We start from the raw sequence: 13,848 nt of genomic DNA, 5'->3' as shown, positions 1-13,848 counted from the left end.
CTCTCTGTCTCTGTCTCTCTCTTTGTGGCCGGGTGCTCCGTTATCAGTGGCCCCTCCATCTGTTGCAGGCGTTGCCAGTGACAGCCACACAACCAGAGAAAACACTGATATCTTGAAAGAAGGGGGGCTGCTGTTGTCTGGTTAAAAATAGAATGACCACAGGAGCGACGGAGGCCTCTCCCAAGGTGGGGTGAAGCTGGTATTTGGAAATGTACGCTGTCACTACATGTGCCCTGCAGGAATGCCTCTGCCACACTGAAGGTCCATTTTCTATTTAGAGGGGTTATGGGATTCAAAAATGCTCTGCAGGGGAGGAGAAGTGGGGGGTGAAATATCTTCCAAGGGAGTAAAGGAACAAGCTGCAGGATTTACAATTCCATTTTCTTTCTATATTTTTGAAAGATTAAATGTGTGTATTCTTGGCAATATGTGCTATTATTGGAAGAGAGGATGGCGAGGGGGGCAAAGTATAGAGGAAAGGAAATATCCAGAGTTCTAACAGAGGAGAGCATTTCTGGGAAGATCAGACCTACACTGTGTCAAGATACAAAGCTGCACCAATCGCCAGTGATCTGATGTCTGTCTTGCTAGCTGCAAAGCTGCACCGGTCTCCAGCGATCTGTCTCTCCTGCTAGCTGCAAAGCTGCACCGATCGCCAGCGATCTGATGTCTCTCCTGCTAGTCTCTCTTGTAAGCTGCAAAGCTGCACCAATAGCCAGTGATTTGATGTCTCTCTGGCTAGCTGCAGAGGTGCGCCAATCACCAGTGATCTGATGTCTCTCCTGCTAGTCTCTCCTGCTAGCTGCAAAGCTGCACCGATCGCCAGTGATCTGATGTCACTCCTGCTAGCTGCAAAGCTGCACCGATCGCCAGCGATCTGATGTCTCTCCTGCTAGCTGCAAAGCTGCGCCGATCGTCGGTGATCTGATATCTCTCTTGCTAGCTGCAAAGCTGCACCGATCGTCAGCAATCTGATGTCTCTCCTGCTAGTCTCTCTTGCAAGCTACAAAGCTGCATAGATCAGCAGCGATCCTATATCTCGCTTGCTAGTCTCTCCTGCTAGCTGCAAAGTTGCATCGATCGCCAGCGATCTGATGTCTCTCCTGCTAGCTGCAAAGCTGCACCGATCGCTAGCGATCTGATGTCTCTCTTGCTAGCTGCAAAGCTGCACCGATCACCAGCGATCTGATGTCTCTCCTGCTAGTCTCTCTTGCTAGCTGCAAAGCTGCACCGATCGCCAGCGATCTGATGTCTCTCTTGCTAGCTGCAAAGCTACTCTGATCGCCAGTGATCTGATGTCTCCCTTTCTAGCTGCAAAGCTGCACCATTCGCCAGCGATCTGATGTCTCTCCTGCTAGTCTCTCTTGCTAGCTGCAAAGCTGCACCGAGCGACAGCAATCTGATGTCTCTCTTGCTAGCTGCAAAGCTGCACCGATCGCCAGCGGTCTGATGTCTCTCCTGCTAGCTGCAAAGCTGCACTGATCGCCAGCAATCTGATGTCTCTCCTGCTAGTCTCTCTTGCTAGCTGTAACGCTGCACCGATTGCCAGCGATCTGACGCCTCTCTTTGTAGCTGCCAAGCTGCACCGATCATCAGCGATCTGATGGCTCTCGTGCTAGTCTCTCTTGCTAGCTGCAAAGCTGCACCGATTGCCAGCGATTTGATGTCTCTCCTGCTAGCTGCAAAGTTGCACCGATCGCCAGCAATCTGATGTCTCTCCTGCTAGTCTCTCTTGCTAGCTGCAAAGCTTCACCGACCACCAGCGATCTGATATCTCTCTTGCTAGCTGCAAAGGTGCGCTGATCACCAGTGATCTGACGTCCCTCTTGCTAGCTGCAAAGCTGCACCGATTGCGAGCGATCTGATGTCCCTCCTGCTAGTAAAGCTGGACCGATCGCCAGCTATCTGATGTCTCTCCTGCTAGCTGCAAAGCTGCACCTATCGCCAGCAATCTGATGTCTCTCCTGCTAGTCTCTCCTGCTAGCTGCAAAGGTGCACCGATGGCCAGCGATCTGACGTCTCTCCTGCTAGCGGCAAAGCTGCGCCAATGGCCAGCGATCTGACGTCTCTCCTGCTAGCTGCAAAGCTGCACCGATGGCCAGCGATCTGATGTCCCTCTTGCTAGCTGCAAAGCTGCACCGATGGCCAGCGATCTGATGTCCCTCCTGCTAGTAAAGCTGGACCGATCGCCAGCTATCTGATGTCTCTCCTGCTAGCTGCAAAGCTGCACCTATCGCCAGCAATCTGATGTCTCTCCTGCTAGTCTCTCCTGCTAGCTGCAAAGGTGCACCGATGGCCAGCGATCTGACGTCTCTCCTGCTAGCTGCAAAGCTGCACCGATGGCCAGCGATCTGATGTCTCTCCTGCTAGCTGCAAAGCTGCACAGTTCGCCAGCGATCCGACGTCCCTCCTGCTAGCTGCAAAGCTGCACCGATCGCCAGCGATCTGATGTCTCTCATGCTAGCTGCAAAGCTGCACCGATCGCCAGCGATCTGATGTCTCTCATGCTAGCTGCAAAGCTGCACCGATGGTCAGCGATCTGACGTCTCTCCTGCTAGCTATAAACCAGCAGGTGACATAGCTAATCCATATAGAAATTCCAGGACTATTCAGTTCACAACGGGAAAATCTAGGAACAGACTGTTAAGGGGCAAATGGTCAGTGGTAAAAAGGCAAGGCTGTGAGTAGAGGTAGGGGAGCCAAGCGGGCAACGGCGGGCGGTTTTAGCACCAGACTGGACCTGTGGAGGGACATCTCGCCCACACTAGCTCACGGGTCACCAGCTGCTGGTCAGGAGGTGCAGAACGAGGCTACTCCATGTAGTGTGGGGAGCCCCGAATCTCACTCTCCACTTGAGGCCTGTACGTCCTTCTCCTTCTGGGGTTCTTTGGGGTAGACTCCTCGAGCAATGTAGAACTAGCCCACAGAAATAGCTTCCCAAGTTCTCATGAATCACAACCCCTGCAATTCTGGCTTCTCTGCGCTATCCTACTGCAATACTCATAGGCCGCCAGGCACAACCAGATTACAGCTTCAGAGTCTCTGGTGCCCTGGACCAGGGATTAAAGTCTTTGCAAAGGAAGGGTGCCACCCCGGACACAGATAACTTGCCAGAGGCTCCAAGGCGCTAATGCCACAGAGTCGTGAAAATGGCGATGTCCCCGCCTCACTCTCCAAGCTCTTCACTCAGACCTTAGGCGGCTCTTATAGTGTTGGAGCAGTGCATGTGTAGAACGGGTCCATTGCAGCGTGTCATGTGTCAGATTGGCCCTCTATATTAATTAATGGCCTCACAGGCAAGTCTTCTAGGCGCTTTATCAAGCGACCCCTGCGCTCCAGATGCTTCCCGAGTCGATTAGTGCCCTCTAGACAAAGACAAAGAAGGTTCTGTGGTACCAGGAAGGCCTCCCCCAGATGTTACCCTGCACCTAGGGGCAAAGGTCACGGAATATCCCAGACGCCACGCGAGCTGGCATGGCAGTCATCTCCTCCTCTGTTATCATCACGGGAACGTTTTATGTTTGTGTAAAACGTTTCTAGGCCAACACATAGGAGCAGAGCCCGGACCAAAACATAGCGCCTCCTCCCTTTTCCTTTTCAGCCCATACAGGTTACAGAGCTAGTGGAGTATGGGAGCTTGAAACTGTATTTGAGCGTCTGAGGTAATTCAATGTAATCCAAATGACTCTAGAAGTAATGATTGGAAAGTAATCTGAAGTAATGGGAAGTCATTTAGAGTAATGAACAGCTGATGTAATTCAAAGTATTCTGAAGTAATCCAAAACGTGAACCAAAGCAATCTGCCGTAATGTGCAGGATTATGAAGTCATTTTAAGCAACTCAAAGTGACTGCTGACTCCAATCGAGATGCCAATACAAACAAACCCTGGTAAAGGCAGTACAGGTTACATGACGCAAATGACATGCAAATGGACGTGTGCCGTCCTTCGTTTCTTTTGAATAGGAAAGGTAATAGGAACGAGAAGTGGCAACAGGTGAATCCTTTAGATTGTAAAGAAACAGTGAACCCTGGGAGTGTGAGGATATGCGCTTTGTATGATTGACAGGAAAGTGTCATGAACGGATTGGAGCGAGTTGAACATACATGATTAGGGGGGACACGTCCCAGCGTGCTTGGCATTCGCAATGCTTGTTCTGGAATGCAGTGGTGCCCCATCGCTGCTGTCATTATCGTGGCACTGAGCTCTGTTATTTATACCCGGCAGGTGCTGCGCTGCTGTTTGCAACTGAAGGATCTGTCTGCCTCGAGTCCAGGAGTCCAGGATGCTGCGTCTGGCGCTGCTGCTCGGTGCCCTCTGCGCCCTCACACGCGGTGAGTTCTCAACCCCAAGAGGAACCAGTGGCAGCTGGACAGAGGGAAGTGGGAGGGGGGACACCTCACAGATTCTCCTTGTGTTTGTCTGGACTCCCAGAATCCTGAATGCATCGCTGCTACCCAGTATTCTCTGGTAGTCATTATGCCTAGACATCCTGGCACCCAGGACAGGACTCCCAGAATCCTGAATGCGCTTCTGTTACCCTATACCCTCTGGTACTCAATATGCCCATGTATCCTGGCACCCAAGACAGTACTACCAGAATCCTGAATGCATCGCTGTTACCCAGTAGTCTCTGGTAGTCATTATGCCTAGACATCCTGGCACATAGGACAGGACTCCCAGAATCCTGAATGCGCTCCTGTTACCCTATACCCTCTGGTACTCAATATGCCCATGTATCCTGGCACCCAGGACAGGACTCCCAGAATCCTGAATGCACTACTGTTAACCAGTACTCTTTTACACTCCTTATGCCCAGACATGCTGGCACCCAGAACAGAACTCCCAGAATACTGAATGAACTGTTGTTACCCTGCACTCTCTGGTACTCATTATGCCCATGCTTCCTCGCACCCAGTGCAGGACTCCCAGAATCTTGAATGCCCTGCTGTTACCCTGCACTCTCTGGTACTCATTATGCCCATGCTTCCTGGCACCCAGTGCAGGACTCCCAGAATCTTGAATGCCCTGCTATTACCCTGCACTCTCTGGTACTCATTATGCCCATGCTTCCTGGCACCCAGTGCAGGACTCCCAGAATCTTGAATGCCCTGCCGTTACCCTGCACTCTCTGGTACTCATTATGCCCATGCTTCCTGGGATCCAGTGCAGGACTCCCAGAATCTTGAATGCCCTGCCGTTACCCTGCACTCTCTGGTACTCATTATGCCCATGCTTCCTCGCACCCAGTGCAGGACTCCCAGAATCTTGAATGCCCTGCTGTTACACTGCACTTTCTGGTACTCATTATGCCCATGCTTCCTGGCATCCAGTGCAGGACTCCCAGCCTCCTGAATGCCCTGCCGTTACCCTGCACTCTCTGGTACTCATTATGCCCATGCTTCCTGGCAGCCAGTGCAGGACTCCCAGAATCTTGAATGCCCTGCCGTTACCCTGCACTCTCTGGTACTCATTATGCCCATGCTTCCTCGCACCCAATGCAGGACTCCCAGAATCTTGAATGCTCTGCTGTTACACTGCACTTTCTGGTACTCATTATGCCCATGCTTCCTGGCATCCAGTGCAGGACTCCCAGACTCCTGAATGCCCTGCCGTTACCCTGCACTCTCTGGTACTCATTATGCCCATGCTTCCTGGCAGCCAGTGCAGGACTCCCAGAATCTTGAATGCCCTGCCGTTACCCTGCACTCTCTGGTACTCATTATGCCCATGCTTCCTCGCACCCAATGCAGGACTCCCAGAATCTTGAATGCCCTGCTGTTACACTGCACTTTCTGGTACTCATTATGCCCATGCTTCCTGGCATCCAGTGCAGGACTCCCAGAATCTTGAATGCCCTGCCGTTACCCTGCACTCTCTGGTACTCATTATGCCCATGCTTCCTCGCACCCAGTGCAGGACTCCCAGAATCTTGAATGCCCTGCTGTTATCCTGCACTCTCTGGTACTCATTATGCCCATGCTTCCTGGCAGACAGTGCAGGACTCCCAGAATCTTGAATGCCCTGCCGTTACCCTGCACTCTCTGGTACTCATTATGCCCATGCTTCCTGGCACCCAGTGCAGGACTCCCAGAATCTTGAATGCCCTGCCGTTACCCTGCACTCTCTGGTACTCATTATGCCCATGCTTCCAGGCAGCCAGTGCAGGACTCCCAGAATCTTGAATGCCCTGCCGTTACCCTGCACTCTCTGGTACTCATTATGCCCATGCTTCCTGGCAGCCAGTGCATGACTCCCAGAATCTTGAATGCCCTGCCGTTACCCTGCACTCTCTGGTACTCATTATGGCCATGCTTCCTGGCACCCAGTGCAGGACTCCCAGAATCTTGAATGCTCTGCTGTTACCCTGCACTCTCTGGTACTCATTATGGCCATGCTTCCTGGCACCCAGTGCAGGACTCCCAGAATCTTGAATGCCCTGCCGTTACCCTGCACTCTCTGGTACTCATTATGCCCATGCTTCCTGGCATTCAGTGCAGGACTCCCAGAATCCTGAATGCCCTGCCGTTACCCTGCACTCTCTGGTACTCATTATGCCCATGCTTCCTCGCACCCAGTGCAGGACTCCCAGAATCTTGAATGCCCTGCTGTTACCCTGCACTCTCTGGTACTCATTATGCCCATGCTTCCTCGCACCCAGGACAGTACTCTCAGACTCCTGAATGCCCTGCCGTTACCCTGCACTCTCTGGTACTCATTATGCCCATGCTTCCTGGCAGCCAGTGCAGGACTCCCAGAATCTTGAATGCCCTGCCGTTACCCTGCACTCTCTGGTACTCATTATGTCCATGCTTCCTGGCAGCCAGTGCAGGACTCCCAGAATCATGAATGGCCTGCCGTTACCCTGCACTCGCTGGTACTCATTATGCCCATGCTTCCTGGCACCCAGTGCAGGACTCCCAGAATCTTGAATGCCCTGCCGTTACCCTGCACTCTCTGGTACTCATTATGCCCATCCTTCCTGGCAGCCAGTGCAGGACTCCCAGAATCTTGAATGCCCTGCCGTTACCCTGCACTCTCTGGTACTCATTATGCCCATGCTTCCTGGCACCCAGTGCAGGACTCCCAGAATCTTGAATGCCCTGCTGTTACCCTGCACTCTCTGGTACTCATTATGCCCATGCTTCCTCGCACCCAGTGCAGGACTCTCAGACTCCTGAATGCCCTGCCGTTACCCTGCACTCTCTGGTACTCATTATGCCCATGCTTCCTCGCACCCAGTGCAGGACTCCCAGAATCTTGAATGCCCTGCCGTTACCCTGTACTCTCTGGTACTCATTATGCCCATGCTTCCTGGCAGCCAGTGCAGGACTCCCAGAATCTTGAATGCCCTGCCGTTACCCTGCACTCTCTGGTACTCATTATGCCCATGCTTCCTGGCAGCCAGTGCAGGACTCCCAGAATCTTGAATGCCCTGCCGTTACCCTGCACTCTCTGGTACTCATTATGCCCATGCTTCCTGGAAGCCAGTGCAGGAGTCCCAGAATCTTGAATGCCCTGCTGTTACCCTGCACTCTCTGGTACTCATTATGCCCATGCTTCCTGGCACCCAGTGCAGGACTCCCAGAATCTTGAATGCCCTGCCGTTACCCTGCACTCTCTGGTATGCCTATGCTTCCTGGCAGCCAGTGCAGGACTCCCAGAATCTTGAATGCCCTGCTGTTACCCTGCACTCTCTGGTACTCATTATGCCCATGCTTCCTGGCACCCAGTGCAGGACTCCCAGAATCTTGAATGCCCTGCTGTTACCCTGCACTCTCTGGTACTCATTATGCCCATGCTTCCTCGCACCCAGTGCAGGACTCCCAGAATCTTGAATGCCCTGCCGTTACCCTGCGCTCTCTGGTACTCATTATGCCCATGCTTCCTGGCACCCAGTGCAGGACTCCCAGAATCTTTAATGCCCTGCCGTTACCCTGCACTCTCTGATACTCATTATGCCCATGCTTCCTGGCAGCCAGTGCAGGACTCCCAGAATCTTGAATGCCCTGCCGTTACCCTGCACTCTCTGGTACTCATTATGCCCATGCTTCCTGGCAGCCAGTGCAGGACTCCCAGAATCTTGAATGCCCTGCCGTTACCCTGCACTCTCTGGTACTCATTATGCCCATGCTTCCTGGCATCCAGTGCAGGACTCCCAGAATCTTGAATGCCCTGCCGTTACCCTGCACTCTCTGGTACTCATTATGCCTATGCTTCCTGGCACCCAGTGCAGGACTCCCAGAATCTTGAATGCCCTGCCGTTACCCTGCACTCTCTGGTACTCATTATGCCCATGCTTCCTCGCACCCAGTGCAGGACTCCCAAAATCTTGAATGCCCTGCCGTTACCCTGCACTCTCTGGTACTCATTATGCCCATGCTTCCTTGCACCCAGTGCAGGACTCCCAGAATCTTGAATGCCCTGCCGTTACCCTGTACTCTCTGGTACTCATTATGCCCATGCTTCCTGGCAGCCAGTGCAGGACTCCCAGAATCTTGAATGCCCTGCTGTTACCCTGCACTCTCTGGTACTCATTATGCTCATGCTTCCTCGCACCCAGGACAGTACTCTCAGACTCCTGAATGCCCTGCCGTTACCCTGCACTCTCTGGTATTCATTATGCCCATGCTTCCTGGCAGCCAGTGCAGGACTCCCAGAATCTTGAATGCCCTGCTGTTACCCTGCACTCTCTGGTACTCATTATGCCCATGCTTCCTGGCAGCCAGTGCAGGACTCCCAGAATCTTGAATGCCCTGCTGTTACCCTGCACTCTCTGGTACTCATTATGCTCATGCTTCCTCGCACCCAGGACAGTACTCTCAGACTCCTGAATGCCCTGCCGTTACCCTGCACTCTCTGGTACTCATTATGCCCATGCTTCCTGGCAGCCAGTGCAGGACTCCCTGAATCTTGAATGCCCTGCCGTTACCCTGCACTCTCTGGTACTCATTATGCCCATGCTTCCTGGCACCCAGTGCAGGACTCCAAGAATCTTGAATGCCCTGCCGTTACCCTGCACTCTCTGATACTCATTATGCCCATGCTTCCTGGCAGCCAGTGCAGGACTCCCAGAATCTTGAATGCCCTGCCGTTACCCTGCACTCTCTGGTACTCATTATGCCCATGCTTCCTGGCAGCCAGTGCAGGACTCCCAGAATCTTGAATGCCCTGCCGTTACCCTGCACTCTCTGGTACTCATTATGCCCATGCTTCCTGGCATCCAGTACAGGACTCCCAGAATCTTGAATGCCCTGCCGTTACCCTGCACTCTCTGGTACTCATTATGCCTATGCTTCCTGGCACCCAGTGCAGGACTCCCAGAATCTTGAATGCCCTGCCGTTACCCTGCACTCTCTGGTACTCATTATGCCCATGCTTCCTCGCACCCAGTGCAGGACTTCCAAAATCTTGAATGCCCTGCCGTTACCCTGCACTCTCTGGTACTCATTATGCCCATGCTTCCTGGCAGCCAGTGCAGGACTCCCAGAATCTTGAATGCCCTGCCGTTACCCTGTACTCTCTGGTACTCATTATGCCCATGCTTCCTGGCAGCCAGTGCAGGACTCCCAGAATCTTGAATGCCCTGCTGTTACCCTGCACTCTCTGGTACTCATTATGCTCATGCTTCCTCGCACCCAGGACAGTACTCTCAGACTCCTGAATGCCCTGCCGTTACCCTGCACTCTCTGGTACTCATTATGCCCATGCTTCCTGGCAGCCAGTGCAGGACTCCCAGAATCTTGAATGCCCTGCTGTTACCCTGCACTCTCTGGTACTCATTATGCCCATGCTTCCTGGCAGCCAGTGCAGGACTCCCAGAATCTTGAATGCTCTGCTGTTACCCTGCACTCTCTGGTACTCATTATGCTCATGCTTCCTCGCACCCAGGACAGTACTCTCAGACTCCTGAATGCCCTGCCGTTACCCTGCACTCTCTGGTACTCATTATGCCCATGCTTCCTGGCAGCCAGTGCAGGACTCCCTGAATCTTGAATGCCCTGCCGTTACCCTGCACTCTCTGGTACTCATTATGCCCATGCTCCCTTGCAGCCAGTGCAGGACTCCCAGAATCTTGAATGCCCTGCTGTTACCCTGCGCTCTCTGGTACTCATTATGCTCATGCTTCCTCGCACCCAGGACAGTACTCTCAGACTCCTGAATGCCCTGCCATTACCCTGCACTCTCTGGTACTCATTATGCCCATGCTTCCTGGCAGCCAGTGCAGGACTCCCAGAATCTTGAATGCCCTGCTGTTACCCTGCACTCTCTGGTACTCATTATGCGCATGCTTCCTCGCACCCAGGACAGTACTCTCAGACTCCTGAATGCCCGGCTGTTACCCTGCACTCTCTGGTACTCATTATGCTCATGCTTCCTCGCACCCAGGACAATACTCTCAGACTCTTGAATGCCCGGCTGTTAGCCTGCACTCTCTGGTACTCATTATGCCCATGCTTCCTGGCACCCAGTGCAGGACTCCCAGAATCTTGAATGCCCTGCCGTTAACCTGCACTCTCTGGTACTCATTATGCCCATGCTTCCTCGCACCCAGTGCAGGACTCCCAGAATCTTGAATGCCCTGCCGTTACCCTGCACTCTCTGGTACTCATTATGCTCATGCTTCCTCGCACCCAGGATAGTACTCTCAGAACCTTGAAAGCCCTGCCGTTACCCTGCACTCTCTGGTACTCATTATGCCCATGCTTCCTGGCAGCCAGTGCAGGACTCCCAGAATCTTGAATGCCCTGCCGTTACCCTGCACTCTCTGGTACTCATTATGCTCATGCTTCCTCGCACCCAGGACAGTACTCTCATACTCCTGAATGCCCTGCCGTTACCCTGCACTCTCTGGTACTCATTATGCCCATGCTTCCTGGCACCCAGGACAGTACTCTCAGACTCCTGAATGCCCTGCCGTTACCCTGCACTCTCTGGTACTCATTAAGGCCATGCTTCCTCGCACCCAGTGCAGGACTCCCAGAATCTTGAATGCCCTGCCTTTACCCTGCACTCTCTGGTACTCATTATGCCCATGCTTCCTGGCAGCCAGTGCAGGACTCCCAGAATCTTGAATGCCCTGCCGTTACCCTGCACTCTCTGGTACTCATTATGCCCATGCTTCCTGGCAGCCAGTGCAGGACTCCCAGAATCTTGAATGCCCTGCCGTTACCCTGCACTCTCTGGTACTCATTATGCCCATGCTTCCTGGCACCCAGTGCAGGACTCCCAGAATCTTGAATGCCCTGCCGTTACCCTGCACTCTCTGGTACTCATTATGCCCATGCTTCCTGGCACCCAGTGCAGGACTCCCAGAATCTTGAATGCCCTGCCGTTACCCTGCACTCTCTGGTACTCATTATGCCCATGCTTCCTGGCACCCAGTGCAGGACTCCCAGAATCTTGAATGCCCTGCCGTTACCCTGCACTCTCTGGTACTCATTATGCCCATGCTTCCTGGCACCCAGGACAGTACTCTCAGACTCCTGAATGCCCTGCCGTTACCCTGCACTCTCTGGTACTCATTATGCCCATGCTTCCTGGCACCCAGTGCAGTACTCTCAGACTCCTGAATGCCCTTCCGTTACCCTGCACTCTCTGGTACTCATTATGCCCATGCCTTCTGGCACCCAGGACACTGAATGGACTGCAAGTACCCAGCAGTCACTTGTGCTCATTATGCCCAGTCATCCTTATGTTTACAAGTTCTGAGCATCATGTCTGGTGTCCCTCGCTTGGACCTCTTTGCTCTTTGTAATGTCGGCGCCCCGAAGCGGCTAACCTTGCATGCAGCGCATGTACAAATCACAAGTAATAAGTACATAATGCACAGTGTCTGACGCAGGCAGTGCCCCGGTGCCATTACAGTGTTTGGCGGTGAGTTTCATTCTATGAATGTTCATTGATTCTGTGATTTTGGGGTCGGCATTGGTCATGTTATCTTTTATGTACGAAGCTTTCCCGACAGGAGGACATATGCACCAGACACAATTCCTACTATTGGCCCCTCCCCAAACCTTGCTCCCCAGACCCCCATTGCCTCTAACCTGAGACTGGGCAATCTTCGACCCCCCTACCTACCCTGGTGGTTTTTAGAGCCCTTTTCACCAAAGTGAGCGCCGTCCCATTCCCCAGCGCCGGCTCAAGGTGCGCTCAGAGAGTGCGGCCGCACAAGGGCGCACCCACTGCTCGGTAAATAATGGGCGCATTGCCTCCAGCTCAGTGTCATGTAAACAGCGGCTATGAAATAATCAAGGTGTGATTAGGCGCTATTTACGTGACACTGAGCGGGAGGGAAAGCGCCCTTAAACACACTTTACAATAACAGCAGGGCGCTCAGTTCTATTGTTCGGCTGGCACTTGTTCTAGCATCAGCCGAACAGCAGAACTGAGCCCCCAGCTGTTATGCAGCCCTACCTTCCTCACAGGAGGGCAGACCTTGCCATCTGGGTGAATAATGCATGACTAATGTTGCCCTGGTTCCATCATTTAGCTGTGGCACGAAAGCCCCTGAAACTCTTAGCTAGGAAGGGGACAGGGAGACTGCAAGCTCAAGATTGCAGCCATATTGGAAGGGCCGCCCTATTCCTCCCAGTCATATCCCCTGTCTGCCTCTGCCAACACGCTGTTCTTCACCATCCTTTAGGCCAAGGCGCTGCTCATTTTAATGCATCCATACTCCACCTTTTATCTTTTCTGCTCCTTGTTTCATCTGTAGGGTAGCAGCATCACGCTGATAACAAAGGACTGGTACCGCACCAAAACCTTCCTCTGAAAAAAAAGTAGGGAGACTTGTTGGCGAGTCGGATCCTTCCTCTCAGTGATCCTTTGTTATGGCGGCTTTCACCGAGTTGATGAGAATCCAAAGATGTCCATGAATAGAGCCACTTGGAGAGTGGCTGTGTTTCACCCATCCAGACTTAGAAAGGGTAATAACCCCCAACTAAATAGACTGAAAGTATGAATGGCATCAGGAACCAATTGCATGCACATGCGATATAGTCCCAGCTGAGAGCAAGGATAGACAAGGCCAGGACGCAAATGTGGACGGGATAGAAGAGAATTTATTCAATGGGTTGGATAGACAAAAAAGCAACTGAACAACCAAAGGGGAGGAACGAGGAAGAGTGATTAAGTGCTCACAATAAGCTAAATTCACTGTAAACTCAATAACAATATATTGGAATATTGCAGCACTATCACCTTGCTCATTTAACTAAATTCACGAAAGTGAACTTCTTGGAGCTTGCACAAGTAATCGTGAGCAGGTATATGTATTTATTATTTGGAAGACTCGTCATTTCAATTAAAATGATTACACTAAGCAATCACTATCTGGATCCTGGAACGTTTCCCCTTGAGGGCAACCACTAGTTTAGCAAATAAGGTTAAAGTTTCATGGGACTGCTGTGTCTTTCACTCAGAGTCAACTCGTAAAGCGTCACTTGGAGATACAAGGGAGCGCAGAGACCCAAGCGGTCTTAATCCGTCACCATCTGCTTTTACCCAAACTACCCTACATGGCGGCAATAAATGAAGCAGCAAATGTAGAAAAGCTGAAGCTATGAGCATTGTGTGAGCTCATAGACCATAAGTCAGGGGTCGGCAGCCTTTGTCTCTCCAGTTGTTTTGGACCACAACTCCCTTGATCCTTCACCATTCACTCTTATTGCTTGGGCTATTGGGAGTTGTAGTCCAAAACATCTGGAAAGACAAAGGTTGCAAAAAATGGAGCATAAGTAAAGATCTGGCTACTTGAGCCTAGGCCTAGTACCATTCTGATGGAAAGCAAGCAACCTGGAGGGGCGAAGCAGTCCTTCTCAGCGTTTGATTGGTCACGTCTTGATTG

At 52.3% G+C, this 13,848-nt stretch overlaps 1 protein-coding gene across 1 annotated transcript in view; it reads left to right on the top strand.

The window, feature by feature from the left end:
- The first annotated feature begins 4,234 nt into the window (after positions 1-4,234).
- The window catches only part of LOC138565822 (peptidoglycan recognition protein 1-like), a 53,656-nt gene continuing 44,042 nt past the window's right edge, over positions 4,235-13,848 (top strand). Inside the window, exon 1 of the mRNA XM_069643007.1 lies at positions 4,235-4,333. Within this exon, the coding sequence (XP_069499108.1) occupies positions 4,285-4,333 (49 nt within the window). The 5' untranslated portion in view covers positions 4,235-4,284. The remainder of the gene's footprint in view (positions 4,334-13,848) is intronic.

This window comes from Ambystoma mexicanum, chromosome 2p, assembly GCF_040938575.1.
Source record: "Ambystoma mexicanum isolate Mex_15411 chromosome 2p, UKY_AmexF1_1, whole genome shotgun sequence".
In the NCBI taxonomy this organism is placed as follows: Eukaryota; Metazoa; Chordata; class Amphibia; order Caudata; family Ambystomatidae; genus Ambystoma; species Ambystoma mexicanum.
This window is presented reverse-complemented; position numbering and strand designations above follow the sequence as displayed.